The following is a 26,588-nucleotide window of genomic DNA, read 5'->3' on the forward strand; positions in this document are numbered from 1 at the left end:
TTTTTAATAATAATAAAAAAGTTTAATCTTAACCAAAATGTATTTACAAACATTATTAGCTATACAGTTTATTCTAATAAAATATGTTTCACTTTAAAATCATTCACACGAAATGTCTTCATCAGCTTTGGGGGGAGAATCAGGTAGGTTTAATCTGAGCAATTTTCTGTTGATTCTCAAGACATTCCTTCAGCTTGTCTTCTGTTAATGTTAATCTTTGTTCTAGAATGGACACAGTCTGCAAAATGAGAAAGATAATAACAGAATGTGCTATAGGGTTAGCATAAGACAACAATTCTATGTAACTACTTAGTACAAGTCAGATTCATGTAAGAATTACATCCGAGTAAACATCTGTAACGTTAGGCTTTGCTGCCCATCTTATTTAAGGATACCATGGGCTGTTTTTCTAAGAAAGGAGTGCAATGGAATAAACTACTAAAAAGCAATAAACTCACACAAAAATCATGCACTGGCAAAAACACAATATTGCAGAAGAAAATATTTTGCCTCATTACATAGCAAATTTGCTGGCTATTCCCTAAAATTGAATGGGAAATTATTATCAAAAATAGAAAAGTATATAGTTTGCTGAACAATTCATTACTACTAGTCTTAACCTTTGGGAAAAGCTAACATGAAAAGAAAATATAGTCTTAATTCCACATAAAGGCCTAGTAAGCAGAAAGGATGGAAAATTGTCCTTTTTCCAATTTTGCTTCTCCTATTAATCTTCTTACAGGAAGAACAAGTTTGCTGTTTTATATACTATTTGTTTTGCTTCTCCAACTTAGGTATTGTCTACAAAACATTAAATAATATTGGACCCAACCCCAATCTAAAAGAACTCTCTGATCATCAAGTATAGGGAGAAATTCTTTCAAAAATTTAGTGACTTCACTTGCGATTCAAGAATTTCCTTGAAGCAGGAAAAAAATCGGTACTAGTGAAAATATTTTAAATTAAAGTTTACTCTCATCCTACAGATATGAGTGATAGCAACTGACTAGCATTGAAGACAGCAATAACATACATTCAAGGATACCGTGGTAGAGTAGTAATTTGTGTCTGCAATGAAATATCTGATATGAAAAAATTTCTTGTTGTTTGCAAAGAAATACCATAAACAATTCCATTTTGAAGCTATAGCCAAAACTTTGTTTTGTCTTTGTATGTGTTCCTTCGAGTTAGTTTTTTTTACAGATTACAGATTAGCAGAGTTGAAAGGATCATCTAATCCAACCCCCTTGCTCAAGCAGGAGACCCTACATACACCCTTCTGACAAATGGCACAGTTCATTGGAATTTTGATAACCTAAGCAATGCAATTGTTAAGTGAGTCATCATGTGGAGACCAAATTTTATGACCATTCTTACTACAATTATTAAACAAATCATGTAGTTGTTAAGTGAATCACATACAGTAGTTATTAAGCAAATCTTCAAGTCCACTGCAACAAATTAACTTGGCTATGGGAAGCTGGCTGAGAAAGTCACAAATAGTAATCATGGGATTGCAACATGCTGCAACCCTCATAAATATGAGCAATCTGACAACCTCAACCTCATTATTAAATGAACCTTTGTAAGTTGAGGACTAGCTGTAGTAGGGAAATGGGCCAGGTACAACTTGGGAAAATACTATGGAACAAAGTTTGCTGAATGATACAGAGTTCTACACAATGGGATTAAGCAATCTAGTAATGGTTCCATTTAAAACTTATGACTGATTTTTTTAAAAACCCACCTATTTAAAGTGATTGTGGCTATATAGTTCAGACAGATTAGAAAGTAGAGTGACTCTCCTTCAGTGTAACATGGTATGTGTTTAGATCCCTCTACTGTTCATTCTAAGGTACTAATTAAAGAAGTGCTAATGGTACGGTGTAGTTCTTGTTTGAAACTTCTTCAAGTTTCACTGCAGCAAAGCTTTCTTCTGGAATTTGTCACCCTGAAGGAACAATATAGAAAAAATTCTTACCCAATCCAAAATATCTTAAAGATTGGAGCCATCATGTGGCAAAGAAGCAAAGTTTTCAAGTCAGAAAAACATAAAGTTACTAAGCATGGACTACTACAGAGTACTTTTTTAAATATTGCAGATAATAAACATTACGTACAATAAAAACAAAGTATTTTTGTGTACTTGAGTAAGAGAACTATATAAAACAATTAGAATATAATGTCTTCATTACCCTCAATATTTTTACTTCTTTTTTTTGTAAGGGATGACACCGGACCAGAATATCTCCGGGACCGCCTTCTGCTGCACGAATCCCAGCGACCGGTTCGGTCCCACAGAGTTGGTCTTCTCCGGGTCCCGTCGACTAAACAATGTCATCTGGCGGGATCCAGTGGAAGAGCCTTCTCTGTGGTGGCTCTGACCCTCTGGAACCAGCTCCCCCCTGAGATTAGGATTGCCCCCACCTCCTTGCCTTTCGCAAACTCCTTAAAACCCACCTCTGCCGTCAGGCATGGGGGAACTGAAACATCTCCCCCTTGCCCATGTTGTTTTGGTGTTAGATTGACTGTATGCGTGTTTTTAATATTCTGGGGTTGTTTTTTATGAATTTTTTAGTTTAAAAATTGTAATTGGATTGGTGGGTATTGGATTTGTTATTATGTATTGTTTTTACCTTGTTGTGAGCCGCCCCGAGTTTGCGGAGAGGGGCGGCATATAAATCCAATAAATCTAATCTAATCTAATCTATTATATATGTCTGGTAATACTCAAAAGTCTCCTTCTTTATACCCAACCACATCCAGGGGAGGCAGATAGCCATTCTTAATCCTTAATGTCACTGTCCTGGCTGAACTAAAAGTTTCTCCGTCCCTAGGCCATGTGGCTCTGGCCCAAAAGCAGACACCATTCATTGCAGCCACTCTGAAAATAGCATCCGTTTTGGGGACAGAGCTATGAAGCCAGGAATGCCAAGGCACACAGAGGCCTGTTCTCCTTCCCTCACACGAGGAAACTCTTCTAAAGATAAATGTCCATTTAGTGACAGGGGTTGGGTAGGATGGCGTGGGACCCAGTGGAGTGGGAACTTATCCAAATCTTGCAGGGACCCACAAGGGCAGGAAGCAGAGCACAGGGTACTTCAGCGGTGGGGAAAGCTTGAGACAGGCAGGCCTGTGCCTGTGCTAGCCCTCCCCTGGTCTCCCTTATCCCTGAGGCACCCCGTGTTTTACTTAATGACCAGCACAATCACTTAACAACCACACTGGAAAGAGCAGGGAATGCTCAAAGCAGTGAATGCAGCCCAGAAATAAAACATCGGATTGCATTGGGACACACAACAATGATGAACATGAGCTGAATATGAAAAAGCAAGGAAATTACCCTGGCAACCAAATACAGGTTAGTCCAGTCTCTATTGTGTTCCCCTCTATGGTTGTGAAAGCTGGGCCTTAAAAAAGCAAGAGCTGCGGTGATGAAGTGGTTAGAGTGCCGTACTGCAGGCTACTTTTGCTGATCACCAGCTGCCAGAGGTTTGGCAGATCAAATCTCACCAGGCTCAAGGTTGACTCAGCCTTCCATCCTACCGAGATGGGTAAAAGGAGGACCCCGATTGTTGGAGGTAATATGCTGACTCTGTAAACAGCTTAGAGAGGGCTGTAAAGCACTGTGAAACAGTATATATATATATGCTGGCTCTGTTAAAAATGCTATTGCTAACATGTTGTAAGCCGCCCTGAGTCTAAGGAGAAGGGCGGCATAAAAATCGAATAAATAAAATAAATATAAATCTAAGTGCTATTGCTAAGACAGTAAGAAAATTGACTCATTTGAGCTGAAGTACTAGAAAAGGCTCCTGCATATTCCTTGGACAGCAAAGGTAACTAACAAACAAGTACTGGATTGCATAACACCAGACATGTCACTAGCAGGAAAAATCATAATATTGCATCTCACTTACTGCACTTTGGCCATGTCATGTGGAGGAATCCACTGGAAAAAGCAGTTAGTTTGGAAGAGTTATCGGTAAAAGGAAATGAGATCGCCAAGGATCATGGTGGTTGGATACTAGTATCAAAGCTGATACCAGCCAGAGTATAGAAAAATTCAAAGAGGTAGTGCAAGACTTAAAGATGGAGTGAGACCTGGCTCACAGAATCACCTGAATGGACAACATCTGAATGGGTAACATCATCATGATGATCATCATCTCAGGAACTCAGAATCATTTTGCTTAACGCCCATCATAACTTGCAAACATAATGGGCAGGCTCCATTATGGTTGTAGATTGAGAATTATCTATAAGCCATACGCCAATCACACCAATCCAAATGAATTCCCAAAGCAAAATTGTTTTATGAAATTTTCTGCACTGTACTCTTCTAACGCGCTCCTTTTCCCTTTTTAAGACTCAGATTCTAGAGATTGGGAAGCCATTCTCTTTTTTTCTTTAGTTGAAATCCAGATGTGGAAAGTATCACACCATTCCAGCAGTTATTTCTATTAATTACCATCTGCATTTGATCGCTTTCATACGTGCATGCGTATATGTATTTTATATTTGAACAGAGCAGAAGACATATTCCAAAAAAGAGCTGGCTGGGGTAAAAACTGAATTAATAACTATCCCATCGGTATATATCAATTATTCTCTTCACATGTAAATATACAATGACATACTCTGAGAACTGACCTGAGCATTTAAAGAGGTTTCCAATCTGGACTAGCTCTATGCCAGTTAAAAAGAAAAGCAAAAAAATGGGAAAACCGATCATCTCTTCTTATATAAATATACCAAACTTTTCCAATTATACAGTCCAACTTTAAAGAAAAGTCACCTCACAATTTTCCAAATAGGGTTACACTATATATAAATCTATCACCATCATCACCGACAGAGTCTGTATATGGAAAATACTGTGCAGGGAAAATACTGAAGGCCAGGAGCCTCTATGGCAGTGGTTTTCAACCAGTGTGCCGTGGCACACTAGTGTGCCGCGAGACATGGTCAGGTGTGCCGCAAAGCTCAGAGAAAGAAAACGAGAGAGAGAGAAAGAAAGAGAAAGAGAAAGCAAACAAGAGAGAAAGCAAGCAAGAGAGAGAAAGAAAGAGAGAGAAAGAGAACAAGAGAGAAAGAAAGCAAGTGAGAGAGCAAGAGAGAGAAAGAAAAAAAGCAAGAAAGAGAGAGAGAAAGAGGGAGGGAAGGTGGGAGAGAGAAAGACATAGAGGGAGAGGGAGGGAGAGAGAAAGAGAGCAAAAAAGAGGAAATAAGGAAGAAAGAAAGAGGGATGGAGAGAGAGAAAAAAGAGGAAGGGAAAGAAAGAGGGAGAGAGAAATAGAGTGAAAGGGAGGAAGAAAGAGAATTTTTTTGTCCAATATTTTTTTAGCCGCCTTCCCCCCTCCCCAAACTCAATGTGCCCCATGGTTTTGTAAATGTAAAAAATGTGCCGCGGCTCAAAAAAGGTTGAAAATCACTGCTCTATGGCATGTTGGCTAAGGTGTTTGAATAAGAGCGAATCAAGTTCAAATCCACCCCATTGAACCAGTCACTATCTCTAAGCCAAATCTATCTTGCCTGTTTTGGGGTGGGGGCTGGATAAAAGAATGACATATATGCCTCCTTGAGAAAGAATGAAATACAAATGAAAAGTTAAAATGTCAAGCATTTTACTATTGTTCCGCTGGCGTGTTTCAACCACCCGTAATTACAGAGTAATTAGTCCAGGAAGACACACACCACACGATAAAAGGAAAACCCAAAAGTTTTTATAAACAGAAAAACAGAAACAGCTCCTTTTTTAAATGTCAAAGGGATTTTCTGGTACACACAAGGCACAGGTTAAATGCAATCCAATTGCTCACCCAATAACTGGGAAATTGAGTCCAATTCTAAAGTCCAGAGAGTCCCCAATCTTGAACAGCACAAAAACCACGATCTTGACGAAACAATGAATCAGATAAACTGCCATGAAGCTAAAACACCAAGCTGCACTTTTATCTTTAGCACTAATTACAGCAGCCCCACCCAACCACAGGTGGCCTCATTTTCTCTTGTAATAATCCTTCAGTTGTTGTCCCCTATGCATCACTCTACGCATGCGTGGATGTGTCATTAATTCTTGTTCAGAATCCAGGAATGATACAGATGATTGATCTCCTCCTGGGCTGTCTGCCAAACTCCCCTCTTCCCTGTCACTCATGCTTCCTTGGTCAGAGGAGGCTTTGTTGGCAGATTCCATTGGGAGCAAAACAGGCCTGCGGCATGTGGATGTTTCCCCCACATCCATCTGCACATTCCTTGGGGCAGGAGCTGGGCCAGAGCTAACCACAACAACTATGAACACTTATTTATTATGTGTGCCACCCATCTCATCTAGTGGCAACTAGCATGTAGGGCAGGAAGTTGCTAGCTATAAATTATGCCCAAAAGCTAATTCCAAACATTAGCAACTTACATGCAAAGAAATGAAAAAATGCTGTGCCTTGCCTCACTAATCTATTACAATGCAAGGTAGGTATACAAGCATTTCGCGTTTACAACTTAATTTTCATACGTAGTTACCCAGACGTTTCTTCCATCATATTACTCACGCTGATTCTTCCATAACAGCATGAATCCATTGTTATAAAACTATTTATAATATTATGACACTACATCAAAATGTCAAAGCCTTCTCTACCTGAGTGAGAACATCCAACTGTCCCACGATGTGCTGCAGAGTACTGGTAAGCCCAATCTCATCAATCTGTACTTGCTGTTTTTGGACTAATTCTGCCGTTCCAACTTCTTGAGCTTTTTGTCTAACTGGAAAATCTCCAGAATCCATTCCCTGTTGCTGGAGGATGAGAGACGCAATTAAGGTAATGAAACAAAAGTCCTATCAAGTCTCATGACATACACATATCAATTGGCATAATGTGCATAGAGGTTTAGAGCACAGAAGAACAGGTGCCTAAACCAAAGAGTTGTGCCAATGTTGCCTTCAATCCCCATGGTTGGGGAACGAAGATTTGAAGAAGGAAACTGTTTTGTTAGAGGTCTTCTGCTTCTTGTTGCTGGAAGAATGTGGTGGCAGTTATTACCTGCAATTCATGTTTGGGACCTCCAGGAATTAAAATAGCAAAAACTTGGAGCAAAATCAATGGCAGAAAGGTGTAAATCCCAGAAAGCTCACAAGCCGGCAGGCAGGTAAGTGACTGCTCTGGCACGAGTGTGTTACGGGTGTGCCAAAGGTAGGAAGATATGTTGCGGTCAGGCACAAATGCAGTCAGATGGGAAGGGAGGGATAATGTGAAGGAAAGTGACAGGAACAACAACTTGAAACCTTCCCTCTGGCTTCCCCATTGACTTACTTGTGGAAAGCCAGCAGGGAAAATTGCAAATTACAATGACATCACCATGGGATGCTGCAACTATAATAGGTGCAAGTTAATTGCCAAGTGTCCGAACCATAATCATGATCGCTCATGGATAGCTCAAACTTCAAGGACTGGTTTTAAGTATCACTCATTTAGCACCATTCTAAGTTCAGTCACTGAACAAGTGATCATTAACCAAGGATAACCTGTCTACAAATATGAGAAATATCAATTTCAGGGTAAGCTTTCATCCATATTCTGATGATACCCAGCTATGTATCTCATCCTTGGTGGGACACGAGATTCAGTAGATGAAGGAAAATACACATAGGTTTATTTTTCACTTTAGGCATATCGCCAGAAAGAAAATAATGAAAAAGTGACTCTCTCTCTCTCTCTCTCTCTCTCTCTCTCTCTCTCTCTCTCTCTCTCTCTCTCTCTCTCTCTCTCTCTCTCTCTCTCTGTGTGCATGTGTGTGTGTGCGTATGTGTGTGTACAATTATAAACTATACTAGTAGCTGGATACCTGTGCTTCACTACAAAACTGAACTCAGCATAGAGCAGAATGTCTAAACATCCAGCCCGCAAGCCACATAAGTCACATGCTGGCCACACCTACTGGCAGTTGGAACAGAGTTCTTTTCAGGTAGGGAATGGGAGTAAAACGTCTAACTCCTTAGCATCAGAGCATGTTAATAATAACATAGGAAGTAACTATTGTTCTGATGGTCATGTCGAAAAATCCTTCCTTAGCACTTAGAAGCCAAGAAGCATACATGCCAAGTTTCAAGTTTGTATTTTATAAAACATTTTTACAACATATTATTAACAAACAATGGTCTCCTGATAAACTATACATTCAATTTGGATTACCATTTCATGTCCGTAATTTCCAGCTTTTGGTTGCTCACTATAGCCAGTATCCATTGGTTTCTGCAATCAAACATTTGAGAAGAAATCTGTGTTATTCTACATGCTTGCAGTTTCACTGTAAGCATCTAGACATTCAATCCGCTTTCCCCAAATCTCAAGTCCTATACTACCCCTTACTTTAACATCAATTAAAGAATATCCTCTGGCAGGCCTGTCTGGGGCAACATTATCTCCCACCCCCAGGTTAGACTGGCTATCCGACTCTTATGGACTTTTCCAAGACCCTTAAGACATCACTGTGTTCTCAAGCATGGGGGTCAGAGTTAAATGGCTGCACTGATGGTTGTTTGGGTATCAGCTATTTATTTTGTCTTTTTGTTGTTTGTTATTAGCCACCCAGAATCACTTTGATGAGATGAACAACCATTTAAGTCCTGACTGGCCTTTTCCTCTGTTTATAGTGCAGTCATTTTGATAAGCTATTGTTTATTTGTTTTATCAAGAGTCCGGATTTTAAATAACCCATGCTGGCCTCCTGTTGTCTCCTCTGGTTTTCTTCAGACCAAAGCCTCCCCAACTTTATACTTCAACTTTCATCATTTCAGTGAAGGAAATTGATGTTTTCAGACCCTCAAGCAAGCAAATGTTCACACTTGCGTAGCAACCAAGTGGCTGTTTGGCCATAAAATTATTCTCCAGATGCACTTTTTGAGCTTCACGGTCAGTATTAAAAAAATCTACATATGAACCATTTGGAAGCGAAACTATGTAATTATACTGGTGAAGGGATGACACTTATTTTAGTTCATTGTTCCAGTTCAAAAATTTATTCAGCACAATAAATAGTAAATGTTTAATAGTAGATGGAATCAAAGCCAGAAAAATGTTAAATGGAAAGAGAGAGAAGTGAGTGTTAGTTCAATTATCAGCCACTAAGAATCCTTATTTCCTAATTGTTTACAATCTCTACTAAAATATTAGAACTGAAACAGCTGTCGGATAGAAAGGAGACAAAAGCAGTCTGTATTTGAAATTTTTATTATATGTATTACTACTATGTACAAAACAGTTGGGGTTGCAATATATAAACAACTAACAATGGATCATTGTATGTATTGAAGTATTATAGCTTTAAGAGGTAGTGTTGCAAATTGCCATAAGGAGGAGCCAGAAGCATGATTCTCTCTCTGTGTTCCTTCTGCTGATTCACTGTGACTGATGTAGTAAGCTCTGTGTGTTTGATGATAGTAGGCTCTATTTGTATTTGTATCTATGATGTATTTGTAAGCTGTAATATAGTCTGATATGTAAGACAAAGATAGGCTTGTAATATTATTATTGTATTGAGAGATATTGACTAATTTGAATGTGTATGACCAGACTGTTTAACTTGACTGTGCTATTTCTATACTATTTTATACACTTTAATTTATCCGTTTTTGTATGACTGAATAATTACTCGTATATCCTGGATACCTGCGGGAATCCCACATTTTCCTCTGTGCATGTCCTTGATAACTCAAGGGTTCTGCATATTTCTTAATAATGTGTCCATCACCAATTATTCTTGTTAATTAAGTTGACCAAATTAGACAAAACAATGTATCTACAAATAATGTTAAAAAGTCAAAAACTGAAGAAATGTTCTTTACAGAAGTGTAAATTCAACAATAATCTTGTAAAGCAATTTCTAATGATTTTATTTATTTATTAAATTTGTTTGCCATTCATCTCACCAAAAGGTGGCTCTTTTATCCAATATTTTAAAATATTTCACATATTTTCTTCACTACAACTTAAAGAAGTCTACAAAATCTATCTGATAGGCATTAAGTCCATTTATTGTAGTATCAAGACCCAGTAGGTGTACTTCAAGTACCTGTTCTCTCAGGTAGAAAGTTGACAGGTAAATAAAGAATGGAGTCAAAGCATCTTTGGTCACTTCAGATTCAAATACTCTTTACTCTTTGCTTTTGAATGCTTTGTATAGTTTCACATTCTAAAATTATTAACCCACCCTATCAATTATTTTTATTTTTTACCCACTGCATTGTTATTTTTTAAAAATCTATCTGTAAACTAATGATAATTATCAGTGACAAATAATTATGTGAGAAATGCTAAGGTATATCTTAAAAAAGCTGAAATTACAGAGCACTAGACCTGTTTTATGTTGCCACTTCTTTCAAATACCGCTAAGAATTAGATCACTGTAACATGCTTTCATAGTTCAAACTGGCAGAGTGCATCACAATAAGAAAAATCGGCATGTACAGTGGTTAGAAAGTCAGATTGCTAAATGTATCTTTTCAGTTCTATCTACTAATACATGAGTTTCCCTCTGCTACTTGTAGTGCTTTCCTTGTAATAACAGCCATCCATCTATTTTCACTCAAATAAAATTTCTAAAAGCTCTACAGCAGTTAAAACTTTCAGTTATCAAAATCAATCCACTTCCATTTCAAATTCTCTTGGTCTTTCTGAGGATGATTTATCACAACTTTGCTGACAGATTATCAGCAAATATATGGAAAAAAACAAACAAGATGAATGCATTGGCTATAGTGTTAAATTAAGATTGGGAGAATCTAACTTCAATTGCTCTTCAATCAAAGACCTCGCAAAAGTTTTTTTTTTAAAGGCCAATTGTATTTTCTCAGGCCAGCCCACCTCCTGGTTGTATTACAGGTAGTCCTTGACTTACAACTATTGGTTTAGTTCAAAGTTAAAACTATTTGTTTAGTTCAAAGATACAAGGAAAACAGTGACTTATTACTGTTTTTCGACACCTATAACCCTTGCACCATCTCTTGACACCTGATTCATATTTATGACGGTTGCAGGGTCCTGGGGTCATTCAATCCCCTTTTGCAACCTCCTGATAAGCAAAATCAATGGGGAAGGCAGGTTCACTTAACACCACGTGACTAACTTAAAAACTGCAGGGATTCATTTAACAAGAAAGACCATAAAAGAGGGAACAATTCACTCAACTAGTTTCTCCCTTATCGACAGGAATTTTGGACTCAATTATGGTTATAATCCGAGCACTGCCTGTACTGCATTAAATAAATATAGTAGTCTTATTATCTAAGTTCAGTGTAATGATTAGGAAGGAGCTAATGACAAACCATTTCTGAAAAACCTCATCACTGAAAATTGTATACTACTGAACAGAAGTGGAACGAAAAAAATCTAAGAATGCAAGATATACTGTTGTATCAAACTAGAAGAGAAAAATCTAGAATACCAATTGCATCAACTTACCATATTGTTAAAACAGCCATTCATATGCATAATGGCATTCTGTGTTTTCCGATTATTACCATAATCGCCAGCATTTGCATTCATAGTACATTTCTGGGCTTGTATTGCATCACCATAATCAGCAGCATCGAAGTTTGTCTTCCAAACCATTACCTGCGAAAGTAAAATTGTAAACATGTTTAAATAATCAGACTTAGGATTATAAGAACAATTTTCCCAGAAAGGGAGTGAACTACCGTAATTTGTACCTTTTTCACTCATTTTAAATATTATATCATTCAGATTTTTACAGAAATTGGATTTAAAAGATTATCAAACAGATTTAAATCTGAGATCCTATATTAATTTGATATTAAGTCTCTAGGATCAATATTATATTAAAAACCATGATATATGCGTGATTTCTATTTTTTTTAAATCTGAAAGTACTTTTCTGTCTCGTTCTAAGTTCCTAAGTCTCTCCACTTGTTAAGAGTGCTAATTTAGTTTTTAACAAGCATTAAAAAAAAAAATTATTTATTTATTTATTTATTTTGTCCAATACATAATACACATTGAAGAGAAACATATGTAATAATATAAGTAAAGAAAAGAATAGAAGATAAGATATAAAAGTATAGGTGAACATATTTGAAAGTAAGAAAAGATAAATGAGATAAGGAGAGACAATTGGCCAGGGGACGGAAGGCACACTGGTTCAAGGGCTTATCTGTGCTCTCCCCATATAAGATAATATTTCTTTGAGAATATCTATAAATGGAGAATACTGCTCTTCTGGCAACCCTTCTCAAAGGAAAAATTGCAAGGTGTGCAAAGTCACTAGAATTAGAAGGCAGATACTTCCAAATATTGGATGCTTGGGATTTCTGATTTTTCTATGTAAAAATAACTCCACAAAAGAGATTAATTTTATTTTAGGCAATGCCCTAAAGTAACAAACATTCATAAGAAATAACGGAAATGGAATGCTTCGATCACAAGGGCAAAAATAGTTCCCCTTACATTTTCTGTGCTGGACTAACAAATTATTTCTAAGAGTTGGGGACTTGGAATAAACTGAGACATGAGACTCAGAGCAGAAGGCCAGGCATGGCATCAAAATGATGGATCCTGTAGGCCTGATGTACTACTTCAAGGAGTCATCACTATAAGCAATTCCAGTTCTCTCTTTCTTAACATGATTAAATAATTTTTATCTAGGAAGTTTCAAAAATTAACAGGAAAAAAGCATGCAGATTTAACTCATTTTTATACCTACAACAGAAATTATGTAAACATTTTAAAGGCACACTAAGCAAATATATTGTACTTAATATATAAAATATAAAAAGAAAAATAAATCATTTGATTTCTTTGTCAGATTCCAAATTCTTTCAGAATACAACCTGGAGTCTAGAGGTTATTCATGTGCACAATAACATCACATCACTGATCCACAAAAGAGCAGAGATAAAATACTAAACATTGCTGCTGCTGCTATTGTTATGTAAGCTAATAAAACATTCATTTCATCATATGTGAACCTTCTTCCCAAGAAAACCCAGAACCCCTAATAATTAAAAAAAACCAAGGAGCTTTAACACTGACACTTCTAAACCATTAATTGGTTAAAGACAAGGTAGTCCTTTCCATATGTCTACTTCACAGAATTCCCAACTCTTTTGAATCAATGGGCACATTTTCTAATTTCAGAGTAGGGCACAAATGCTCACAAGCGCCGATTGATGAGTGGAGGGTTTTCTTTGTGAATTTTGCAAAATAATTGTCACAGCAGCTATAATCTGTTAAAAAACAGCAAATGATTAGGTTACTCCCTGATGCACTCTCTAAGACACTTACTTCTTAGAGGCACAATTAGATTTGTGAGCATGGGACTGTGCATGCAGCATCTGTTTGCAGCTTCCAATGCCAAATGCATCTTTTCCTGGGGTTCAACCTTCACAGCAAACAGCACAACTGCTTTAAGGAACTACAGTTAGGGCACCATATAAGCACTCTCGTGCAATCCAAACCACATTTGTGCCTTGGAATCAAACGGGTTGCACAGTACTTGTGAGCACACACTATTTCTGCTATAAAGGTATACTTGCTACAGGGTTATTGATAAAAGTAATACCTGCTCATCGAAGCCTCCAGACGCAAACAAATCTCCTGTTCTTGAAAAAGAAACACAGGTAGCTGATCCCTGTAAAGGTAAAAGAACAACCATTTAGTATAGATTGGAGGTACTAAATATCCATGTGAAAGCCTTATGCGGATGGCATATTTTCCCTATTTTACATTACCCACATCAAGCTATTTGAACAACAATATATAGAATTGTGCATATAAATATTACGTACAAAACAGTGCTGCTTTCATTAATGGTAGTCTACATTGTAAATTGCCTTTATCTTGTAAATTGCCTTGAGATCACTTTGTTTTGAAAATTCTGGCATGAACTCATTTTAATGAAAATAGATGAATATAATTGTACTTGATTTTCCCCAAGAAGTCTTTATTGTTCCTAGATCACTCTTATTTCTAAGTCATACACAACAGTATCCACCATTCCACTAAACAGAAGTAATTTCTCTAGTAGATGATAGATATCTGATACATGAGTCATGAAGCATGGTTTCCCTTCCAATCACGTATCAACAATGGATCTACGCATTCATTCCAAGCCTTGTTTATATTTTAAGGGAAAAGTACTCCATAAATGAAGATACTGTACTTAAAATGCAGCCAGAATATATCAAATTGTGTAGCTGTAAATGTCACCAATTAAACTCCATCTCCCTTACAAGCTTTTTGGTTTGAAAAGTAAGCACCATTATAATTAAAGACAGCAATGTAAACTTAGCAGAATTCTCTATGTAATCAACTGGCAACTGATTCCGGTACAGAAATACGTTACGTCAAACTACATTTAAGACATCTTGAGCTTTTACTATGAGTAAGCGTCCTAGAGAAGTAATCAACTGTTAGATTATAAACAATATTTGAGCCAAGCAATGTCTTTAGTACAAACATGCAAACTTACATAAAAATGTAACAAGCTTTTCATCCAACTGACTAATATTACTTGGAGAATTAACGATGATTAATCCTTGCACCTTTAAACCTACTTTTACCTATTGTTAGTATAATAGATTTAGCTACAGCTCATTAATTAGAAAGATGACATTTAGTAAATTATACTGCACAAAATAAACAGTACAAAAACATGTCCCCAAATCTTTCTAGCATATTCCATATCTCTCTTTCATAGAGACTGGTTCTTTGTTGGCTTGGCAGAAGAAACTCATGCTCATTTAGGACAAAATGCTTAAAAGAATATACTTCATCCTTTCTATTTTGATCAACCTCTGTTCAAACTGTAGGGGATGGAAAAGTGAAGAGGGATAGAACATGTGGCCAGGCACACATTTTGCTTCCTGACTACCTGCAACAGTGTGGCTGCATATTGCAATGTGTTGTACGTGCAGCTCCTTTCAAAGATTCTTCTGCAACATCATTTAATACAAAAGGTATCTGCAGAGTTATTGATTGATTGATTGATTAGAATCAACCGGAGTAGGCATAGCACTTATAAAATTGGTTACTGGTACATTTTTGGACACAATTCTAAGTACTGATTATTGTACTGAGGAAATCCTAAAGAGCTTGGAAGTAGACTCTGCAAAAGATATCACAACATCAGCCTATCTAGAGCCATTGTTTCTTTACCAAGACTCAGATCCTCAAATCACTGTGTCATAATGGCCTCTTCATGAAATACCTACCCCGCAAAGTTTGCCTGATATCAATTTTTATATTTTTTTAGGCCCAGCAATTAATTTTTATAGCCATGTTTACAAACATACTTTAACCTGTTTTAGCTAGGTTTTAATGGGTTTTGTTCTTTTTTCAAACAACTGAAGTTATAGTTACTGGTTTTAAATTTTCATTATTTTATTCTATTTGATTTTATTAGAATTTTAACATATAATCTTTTGTGAGCCTTGAAGTTTTTTTAAAAAAAGAATGATTAGTTTGCTAATGTATGCTATTAACCAAACTGCTACATGAGATTTTTTTTAAAAACTGATTCTTGGGAAAATCTGAAATTCTGAGAAAATGTTAAAATCACTTAAAATCAATTGGTTTTCAGTTCAAATGTAATCACACCAAAATACGTTTTTAAAATCAGTCCAATTTCCTATGACTTTAGAACTGGATCCTTAAGATTGTTCATTATATGATCTCCAAATGTTTCAAAAATGTCCCATCTGAAAATTGTGCATTTTTGTAATGACATCTGTATAATTGAACCGCTACATAAAAGGTATAAATGAATTCATCTGTAAGTTATATACAACAACTTCCGCTATAGAATTGTTTACATCGTTATTGCATACACAAATGTAATATATTACTTCTCAACCAATTCTCCTTACCTGGTGACCATGTAAGGTATACAATAGCCTGCCTTCTAATAAATCCAATATTTTTAGTGTTGAATCATTAGAGGCCGTAATGAGGTAGTTTCCAGAGGAATGAAAGGACAGGCAATTCACTGAAGCACTATGAACTACAAAAAAGAAAAGGGAAGAAAAAGAAATATTTGCATTTATATATTTTTTTAAAAAGATAAAGTAGTCCCTGTGGATTTTATTTCACTAGTCATTACCAACTATAGGGACGATGTTGATCTGTTTCAAGGCCAATGAGTCAGCATTGTTCAAAGATATTCCTGTGGCCAGTATGATATCATGAAATACTGTTACCTTCCCAATGAAGCAGTATTTATTTATCTACTCACACTTGCATACTTTTGAACTTCTAGACTGGCAGCAACTGGGGTGAGGACAGGAGCTCACTCCATTGTGTAGTGCTTGGGGTTCAAACCTGGACTGGCGGCTTTTCTAGCTGACAAGCCCAACATCTTAACAGCTAACAACCATACCAGAGTCACTTAAATTAAAAGTATGAAATAGAGAAAAGTGAAAGAATCATTCTAACAGAAAATAACTGGGGGGAAAATAGCTCTTAATTTGTTAGCTCTCAAGCATCCTCATGTAGAAAAAGTTTGGAATTTTGGACAGATTAATGGCACTGCACCTCAGAAATGTCCCAAGTCCATTAAAGAACTATGAATTCTAGGCCTCTTTTAGACATGAAAGCCCCGTGGGTGACTTTGAGATAGCCACTCACTCTCAGACAACTCACCCGCTTAGCTCTCTCCCCCACCATATCTGCCCTTTGGGCCACCCTGCACCCTGCGTTGCTACAGGTTGCAGTAAGCAGCCCCAAGAAATACAGCTTTAAACACTGCAGCAAAATTTTGCTAGAGAAGCTGAGTCCAAAAACGAGACTGCAAAGGTGCAAAAAAAGACAAACACTTGGTGTAGGGAACTGGGAGAGAAGGCAGGTGGTGCTTTTTAAGGCTTCCCAGAGTGTGGCAAACAACTACAGAGCTGTGCAATTCTGGGGCTACTTGCTGTCCTGTTTGCCATTCCACAAAGCAGGCTGCCGGGTGGTCCAAAGGACAGACACAAGAGGGGAGATTGGGGGGGGGGGGGGAGTTGGAAATAGTCTCTTAACTTATTGAGGGTCAGGATCAGGAAGGACCAAACCTGGAATAACTTGGATTGGGGGGAGTACTCTCTTAATGGAATGTGAAGCCCAATTGATGACTACAACAGAGAAAACTGGGATTGGCATCATAAATCAATGAGATCAGGTAATGCCTCGCTTTGGGACTGCACCAACCTATGGAAATTTCAGTGCCAATTGTGGCTGTAAGTTGAGGACTTCCTGTAGTCATGTTTCTGTATGACAGATTAGGTTAACTGTGTATGATTGTATAGTTAGGGATTTTACTATGTTATTAATGTTTTTAAAATTGATTTTATTTTTCTACTATTGGATTACTGTTATGTTGTGAGCCGCTCCGAGAGGCGGAGAGGGACAGTATACAAATCTAATAAATAATAATAAATAATAATAATGTTTCGTTGTGAAATAAATACTGGTGTGACCCTGAGATTGTCAATCAAAAGGTCAACACTGCCTAGTGCCGCGTAACGGGGTAAGCTCCTGTTACTTGTCCCAGCTTCTGCCAACCTAGCAGTTCAAAACTAGGTAAAAAATGCAAGTAGAAAAATAGGGACCATCTTTGGTGAGAAGGTAACAGTGTTCCATGCGCCTTTGGTGTTTATTCATGCCGGGCACATTATCACAGAAATGTCTTCGGACAGTGCTGGTTCTTTAGATTTGAAACGGAGATGAGCTCAGCCCCCTAGAGTCAGGAACGACTAGGACATATGTGTGAGGGTAAACTTTACCTTATATACACCATAGATATATTATCATTACTTTTCAAATATTAAACTGCCTAAATTAACTGTGCTATCCATATATAATAGTACGATGAAAAAGGAATTGGGAGCTGCATTGTTTAAAAAAGTATATTTGTATATAAAAAATGAAGTTCACGTACTGCTTAACCTTCAAAATGAAATTCTTCATGCAGTCAAACACAAAGTCCTTTCAAATATTCATTAGGAAAATATTTTTCATTACTGGGAATTTATTGTTGATTGAAACTCTTACAATAAGTTTAGATTATTATTATTATTATTATTATTATTATTATTATTATTATTATTATTTATTAGATTTGTATGCCGCCGCTCTGTGTAGACGCGGAGCGGCTATTAATTGGTTACATGGGTTATGTTGCTCCCATAACTAGATTTTAATGAATGAATTAGAATGGACCAAATTTAAAGACAACACTACGCTGAACTCAAATTAAATCACATGATAGTGTAAGCACAGCCAGTTTAACAGTGCACTGGTTACATACAGTACCTTGATAATGTTGCAGCAGCCTGTTCATCCTAACGTCCCATACTTTCACTGTGTTGTCAGTGCCAGCTGAAGCAATGGATGTACCACTGGGATGAAAGTCCACATGTGGGACAAACCTGCAATGATTAAAAATAAGGGAAAAGATCTAAACCAAAAATGAAAAAAGTTGCTAATTGTTGTTTTAAAAGTTACACGATTGTTCTCTTTTCTACAGAGTTTTTTTTAAAGTGCTGCTTGATTAGTGAACACTTCTTAAACTTTCCTGATCAAGCAAAGCAATCAGGGAATTATCTCACTAAACATATACATGTGATGTGACAGTACATTTCTTACCCCTTTAGAAGCAGAGAATCTACAGAAAGGGTCATAATATTTTTGTTCTTCCATTTTCAGATTTGAAGAACTTCCGTTAGTTGATTTGATCTCCTTGAAGGGAAGCATGGGCAATGCTCATCCCAGGGAGTCATTGTCTTCTTGCAGCAAAGTAAAGATACATCATAATAGGTATGCAGCTTCTTTACTTCATAAGGCCCAATGCACTGGACTGAACAATCATTTGTCTGAGATGGCATTGGGTCTTCTGTCTAAGCAGGGGGTTGGACTAGAAGACCTCCAAGGTCCCTTCCAACTGTGTTATTCTATTCTATTCTATTCCATTCCATTCCATTCTCCTAGCCTAGACTAGCCTACACTAGCCTACCCATTCATATTCCTGTTATTTCTATTCTCAAGGAATTTCTCTCTAGCTGAATGTGTTAGCAGAATACTGCTAGAGAGAAGTCCCCTGAGGATGGGCTCCAGCACAAGTCCAAAAGCTCGGAAGATGAGACCTCTGATCCCGGTGACTGGCCCAAATTGGATCCTACTACAGTATTTGCATAACATTTCAAGCCTGACCTTCCTGAAATTTAGGCATAGCTCTACGAGAAGAGTTTGGAATAAAGAGAGTCTGACCAGCCTTCAGTGAAATTCTCTCAATAAATGCTAATAAGTGCCTTTTATGTCACTCAATAGTTTGAAAGAGCTAGGAAGAACCAGCGTTTTAATCAAGTGTGTGTGGAAGGAAAAGCCTAGCAGATTGTAGAAATTGTTACAATTTAACTTAAGTAACAATACTTGTGGGCCACTGCTTTGATTTTTAATATAGCAAAGTATATAAAATTCATTACAAAAATTGCACCACTTTTTAAACATTTAAATTAATTGTTAAACTAGCATGCTGCTTGACTTAAATAAATGGTATAGCATTATTATTTTCAAAGAGATATTTCCTTAGAGGCTTAAATATTATATATATATATATATGATACTTGCCCACCATGCTCACAAAAAGAATGTATACATTCTCGGCTTGCTTTATCCCAAAGTTTGACTGTTTTGTCATCACTGGATGATACAATCAATCTTCCATCAGGAGAAAACCTGCAGCAAAGACATTTGTAGAAGCACATTTAGTAATAGCCAATGGAAATTATATCTGAGTTGTTCTCAGAGGAAAATTACTAGAATGGTGGCAATGTTATCTGGTTTTAAGGGGCTCTATGAACCATTCAGAGCAATGTTTCACAAGTAACCAAAGCCCCCATCCAAACCAGGTATTGGACCCTCTCCAAAGTTCACTGTGACCACTTTGAGGGCCTTTCCACATTGTTGGAGTATTCATATACATGCATTAAAAGCATATCCAGCAGGGCTGTTGACAAAACAAAGCCCCCCATCACCACTGCCCAAATGGCTAGTTAATAAAACACTTGTTTTAAATCATAGAACCATTTTTTTCTGTTCCTTCTCTGGCAAGCTATTATTTTACCGATCCTACAGCCAGAACAATGCATTTCTATCATTTTTTGACAGCTCTTAATATATCAGCAAATAATAATATACATTCTCAATCAGAGCTTTTATTTTTGTAAACGTATTTCTATTTTTCCTGTCCTGTATGATCTAAAATTCTAAGTATTAAAAAGGAAAGAAAGTTAGCAGTGAAGTTATCTTCATACCTATTTCAAAATAAAACCTATTAAGGTTTTATAATATTTTGACAGTATTTGATATAGGTTTGATAGTATTTAGCTTCAGATAAACCTTTTTGAAAGACCTTCAGAAAAAGCATTTGAAAAAAACATTTCTACGAGGTCCCTCTCATCAGAATTGAATATATGCTATTGCTTCTAAAAATGTAAGGGGTTTTTTTTTAGCTGAAAAAGCGAGTGAGTGAAACTTCTCCCTTCCATTCATACCATGTAAAAAAGCTGATTTTATTCTACATTGTTCTTATTTAATCTAAAGTAGTAATTATCTCTTCCAGATAGAAGTGTATAGAAAGGAGATCTGGAATATGAAATGTGTCTAGTTCCTAAAATATACAGGTAAGCAGGAAAGTACATTACAGATCTTCACATATATTGTTTGAGAACGCCCTAGTCAAAATATTTTTCTGTTTCTGCAAATAGCATTGCATAGAGACAATGAGAGGGTGCACTGTCGGCCTATCCTGCCCCCCACATCTTTTCTGTCGCCTCTTAATCTCCATATTAGACGAAAAGCTAAATCCTCAGAAGCAGTTTTCTCCTTTTAGAGTTTCCTCTAATGGATAAACAGAGTGAGGCTGCAGAGAATTTAAGAACAAGGCAAGGCTACCTAGCTTCCTATGCAATCTTGGTATTTAAGACTTGAACACAGCTGTTGTCACATGACAGTCTGATACCCTATACATTAGGGATATCAAACTCAAGTTGTCATGGCGGTGAATCATGATTTTTCCCCCTGTGCTAAAGCAGGCATGGGTGTGGCTAGCACATGATGCATCTAGCCCTTGGCCAGCAAGTTTAACAGCCCTGCTATATACATGATCACAAAATCATTTTTTTTAAAAAAAGACTTACTTAGCACAACGAACCCAGTTTATGTGCTGATTCAGGGAAAATAAGAATTTTTGTCTGTGGACAGCCCATACTTTGACTGTTTTGTCATCAGAGGCTGTAACCAATGACTGGCCGTCGTTAGAAAAGTGAACACTTCTGACTGTTGCTGTATGAGCCTTGAATGAAGTCGATTCTCCCTTGCTTAGGTTAGGGAAACAAACACACACAAAAATATGATACTAACTTCAAAATCATTCAGTACTTGTTGACATTTGTTTTAATATACACATTTACATTAACAGAAATTTGTTGAATTCAGATTTATACAGTACAGCAAACCAAAGGAAGGAAGGAAGGAAGGAAGGAAGGAAGGAAGGAAGGAAGGAAGGAAGGAAGGAAGGAAGGAAGGAAGGAAGGAAGGAAGGAAGGAAGGAAGGAAGGAAGGAAGGAAGGAAGGAAGGAAGGAAGGAAGGAAGGAAGGAAGGAAGGAAGGAAGGAAGGAAGGAAGGAAAGAAGTTCTATTTCAATTTATAGATTGAAATAAGTGATTAGTTTAATAGTTGTGCAAAATTATCAATTAATACTTGGAGTAGTAAAACAGTGACCTACTAAAACTATGAAGCAACAAAGAAAAGTAAAACATCATGTTAAGCATTTTCACATAAAAAAGAAAAAATGAACACGAGCAAACTAAAAACTGACAAACTCTGTAATCAAATGAGGAAAAAATCACAATCACAAACATATATAATTTCATATCAGAAAAATAAATATTGTTTGTATTTATTGCATGTCATATAGCCAATTTTGTTTGTTTGTTTGTTTGTTCCAAACACAGGTACCGAATTGCCAGCTCGGTGTAAACTGAAATAGATTTTCATGAAATAAGTAATATATTTCTCTTCTTACCATAGAATTACAAACAGAAAACAACACATAAAAATTCCTAGTTCAGCATACACTTGAAAAATGACTGCTGTAGATCCTTTTTTTAAAAAAATCTTTAAAATTCATGCTATCTTCCTAGGACACATTATGGATTAGGGAACATAAATGAATATTTTTCTATTTAAGTAAAGCTTGGAATCTAGAAAAAAAGAAAGGTGACCAGTATAATTTATTATACTTACACACTTGGAACCCATAAGCGAACTGTTTTATCTCTAGAACCTGAAGCAATCAGATGGCCAGATGGTGAAAAATTAACAGACATTACTGCATCTTTGTGACCCACAAAGCGATAGGCTCTCGTCTGAGGTTTCATACTCCAGATCATCAAACAAGAATCCATAGAGCCACTTACTAAATGAAATAAAAAATATGTTCATTTTATTTTTAAATGACTAGAAATAAATCACCTATTTTACAGTGGAAAAGACGAGTGGCCAGTTTCATCAGACTATCTGTTCAACAGATTTTCCTAATATACTTTTCCGGAGGCTCTTCTTAAAAGTAGACAAAGAACAAAATGAAGAATGAAAAGCTACTGTGTCATTTCAAACTACTATTACAATTAAGACTGCAGTCCCCAAACTTTCTGGCTTTGTGGATAGGTGGGAGAAAGGGATGGTTCTGTGCAAGGAACAGGTGAGTTCAGCTCCATTTGCACAAGCGGCAGGCATGCATGCCCATCACTTGCACAAATGGATTTGTGTGCACGTGTGTCACCTACCACTTCTGCTACCTGGTTCTGAGTGGGCCAGAGGCCAGTAGTGGGCCACGGCCGGAGGTTGGGGACCCCTGAACTAGGAGGTACCTGTGATTTATCTTTTATTAAAATCAGAATAATCTGTAGTATTCCTTTAGTTCTCTGAAACAGATGACTTTTTGCCTAAGATTAACATATAAATCTTGGGAGATGGGCGGCATGCAAATCTAATATATTATTATTATTATTATTATTATTATTATTATTATTATTATTATTATCATCATCATCATCATCATCATCATCATCATCATCAAACTGCTCTCCTCCCTTAAAGTTAAATGAAATGTTTTAACTATATTTGTTTGTGTGTGTGTGTGTGTGTTTGTAATCTGGAGACATCATAATGCTTATTTTAGGAATTAAATTTGAATAAAATGATGATCAGTGAGTAACTTACCTAGTTGTTTCTTATTTACACTGAAATCCACACTAGTTATTGCATCCCGGTGGCCTTTGAAATTCCTCTCCAAAGTTGGGTCTTCCTATATAAATATTATATTGAAACAAATGTTATCTAACAAGAATGCAAACAGTTAAATATACACAAGATATTCAGTTATCCTGTGATGGGAAATGCAGGGGGGAGGAGGAAAACAAATGCCAAGAATCAAATTCTGTACTCTGAAATACTGAACTGCTTTGTATTCTTAATTTAATAAGTGATGTTCACTGAATTTTAACTGTGTCTGGTTCCAATGAAACTTAAATCAACTACTTCAGATTCAAGTTTAGAAAACAATTTTAATTTTGCCCCACAGTTTATGGAGCAGAACATAAAATACTTGATGACATTTCCTTAGGAAAAGACAGAGATGCTATAATTTAGAAAACACACAAAACATTGTGGTATCTCTATGGCACCCCCCAAAAAAACCCCAACCCTGCCACATTTAAATATTTGTTTAATGTGATTAATTAACGCAATTCAGAATTTAGCTTCCTTCCACAGAATCAATATCAGATATTTATATTTATATGAGTCAGTTGGCAAGTACAGTGGTACCTCTACCTAAGAACGCCTCTACTTAAGAACTTTTCTAGATAAGAACCAGATGTTCAAGATTTTTTTGCCTCTTCTTAAGAACCATTTTCTACTTAAGAACCCGAGCGCATAAAAATTTCCCAGGAAATTAGAGAGCGGCACAAAGGTCCAGCCAGTTTCCTGCCATTCCCCCTGGGTTTCTCTTTCTGGCACAGTGTATGGGAGGCAGCCTCACGCCAGATGTATGGGAGGTGCATGCTCCTCCTCGCTGCCTCAGAGTCCCTCTTTTCTTTTTTTTAAGCCTTAAAGTTTTGGATTTTTTTAATTCCCCTCACCTCACCTTCTTCCTTCAGCAGTGACTGTCCTCCTCTTCTTCCTCCTCCTCCTCAAGCCCAAATTCTGAGCTTTTATTTCTTTCCTAAGGGGGTTGCATGCATTATTTGCTTTTACATTGATTCCTATGGGAAAAATTGCTTCTACTTACAAACTTTTCTACTTAAGAACCTGGTCACGGAACGAATTAAGTTCTTAAGTAGAGGTACCACTGTATCTGAATTTGGATGTTTTCTGGTATTGGCAAGCAAGCAGAGTTAAACTACTTAAATCCTCCAGAGCAAGGGTCTCCAATCTTGACTGGAGGACTTCAACTCCCAGAATTCCCCAGCCAGCTTGGCTTTGCTGACTGGAGAATTCTGGGAGTTGAAGTCCTCCAGCCAAGGTTGGAGACCCTTGCTCTGGAGGATTTAAGTAGTTTAACTCTGCTTGCTTGCCAATACCAGAATTGCAGAATTGGAACTTGGAAGGTACCTTTGAAGGTCTTCTAGTCCACCCCGTTGGCAAACCAGACCCTGTCCCCAGGAAGAAGCTCTGTCCCCATTCTTTTTATTAGTAACACCTGTGTTACTAATATCTTCAGGGAGTGAAGATTTTCTCTTTTAACAAATCTCTGTGCTAGATTGGTCTTCCTGTATCCCTATGCATCTTTATCACTATTAAAAATATAGGAAGCCTTCCTTTCTTTCCTCTACCTCCCTAGAGGGAGGAATAAATATCAGGAGGCCATTCAGGTAGAATAGTGATTCAGTTGTCAAAAATGGATATAGATTATTTTTTAAAAAACTTTATGAATCATAGATTTGTTTTCTTTTTCTAGTATAGTATGATAAACAAATATTATCAAATAATTAAATAAACATCCAACAGGTACAAAGAAAAATGATACAACAGACAAAAAATTTACTCAAATGTAAACAAAAAGGCAGGATGGGTATACAAATTTAACATATACAGGTGGTCTTCCAGTTATGATCACAGTTGAGCCCAAAATTTATTTTGCCAAGTGAAAAATTTGTTAACTGAGTTTGCCCCATATTATGGCTTGTTTTGGCCACAGCTGTTAAGTGAAAAGTTGCATTTATTAAGTTAGTAACATCGTTGTTAAGTGAATGAGGATTCCCTCTATTGACTTCACTTGTCAGAAAGTTGCAAAAGGGGATCATATGACCCTGGGAGTTGAAGTCCACCAGCCTTTAAAAGTTGCCAAGGTTGGAGACCTCTGCTTCAGAGCCTTAGAAGATTATAATGCAAGGGGGCGGGGGGGGGTGCTTTCCGCCCAGTGTCTTTTCCTCTCTATCTAGGCTGAACCTCTCCTAGTTTGGAGGCACTTTTAAGTCGCAACACTCAGAGCGCGATCTAGATTGGGATCTCCGTTGATGTGGTGCAACTCTGCGCCGAGGCAGCAGCCCACCATTAGGAGCTGAGCCAGCCTAATTTGATTTAGCAGCTGCCCGAGTGCCAGTTCTGCTTCTGGCAGATCGGCGGGCCTGGCTCTCTCGGCAGGTTTTCGTTTTTTCCACCAGCTCTCCCCCCCCCCCCCTCCTCCGTATCAGTCCAGCCCCGCTTTCTCCCCGCCTGAACGGTGGAGCCGCCCACCCCAGAGCCAATGCCGGCAACGCTTCGGCATCCCTCAACATTGCCCTTACCAGGCAAGGGAAGGCCATGGCGCTCCGAGAGCCGTAGCGGAACCAACGGCCTCTCCCGATTGTTGCCGCCGGAGGGATTCAGTTTGCCCGCTCCTCCGACCGCCTTAGTAACGGCGTCCCTGCCTTAAAGGGGAAGACGGCGTGTTGGGCGGGGGCTCTTTGCCGACGTAAAAGGGGCCATATCGGAAACACTTTAACTTGGTAGAGCAAGCCGGAAATTAATTCCCTCTCGGTTGCCTACCATCTATATCGTGCTATCCTCTTGTCCTCTTTTATCGTTACTTTTTACTTATGTTTATACAAATTAGTACTGTGCTATACATGTTTGACAAATAAATAAAATAAATATATATTCCACAAACATTCACCAGCTATTTTCCGAGAAATTTATTTTATTTATTTTTCAAACATGCATAGGATAGTAGTAATTCGTATATTTGAGATCCAGTGCTAAAAAAAAAGAGAACACTTAAACAACACAATATAACTCCAAGTAAATCAAACTTCTGTGAAATCAAACTGTCCACTTAGGAAGCAACACTGATTGACCATTAATTTCACATGCTGTTGTGCACATTCAACTTTGTACAGAACAAGTATTCATTGAGGATACTTTATTCATTCAAATCTAGGATGTGTTCTTTGAGTGTACCCTTTATTTTTTTGAGAAGTATATATGAGATCCAGAATCTGCCTAAAGTCAATGTTTCTCAACCTTAGCAATTTGGATGGGCTTCAACTCCCAGAGTC

At 37.3% G+C, this 26,588-nt stretch overlaps 1 protein-coding gene across 1 annotated transcript; it reads right to left on the bottom strand.

The window, feature by feature from the left end:
* On the bottom strand, positions 1–25,964 carry POC1A (POC1 centriolar protein A). Its single transcript, XM_070738634.1, has 12 exons — positions 25,839–25,964; positions 23,272–23,356; positions 22,294–22,465; positions 21,185–21,364; positions 19,614–19,721; positions 18,300–18,415; positions 15,881–16,014; positions 13,576–13,644; positions 11,460–11,612; positions 8,193–8,252; positions 6,641–6,796; positions 1–238 (listed from the first exon to the last, which is right to left on the bottom strand). Exons 1-12 carry the CDS (start codon positions 25,854–25,856, stop codon positions 140–142), a joined length of 1,350 nt encoding a protein of 449 aa, XP_070594735.1. The 5' UTR covers positions 25,857–25,964; the 3' UTR covers positions 1–139.
* Positions 25,965–26,588: the final 624 nt, after the last annotated feature.

The sequence above is a fragment of the Erythrolamprus reginae genome, chromosome 2 (genome assembly GCF_031021105.1).
Source record: "Erythrolamprus reginae isolate rEryReg1 chromosome 2, rEryReg1.hap1, whole genome shotgun sequence".
Taxonomy (NCBI): Eukaryota; Metazoa; Chordata; class Lepidosauria; order Squamata; family Dipsadidae; genus Erythrolamprus; species Erythrolamprus reginae.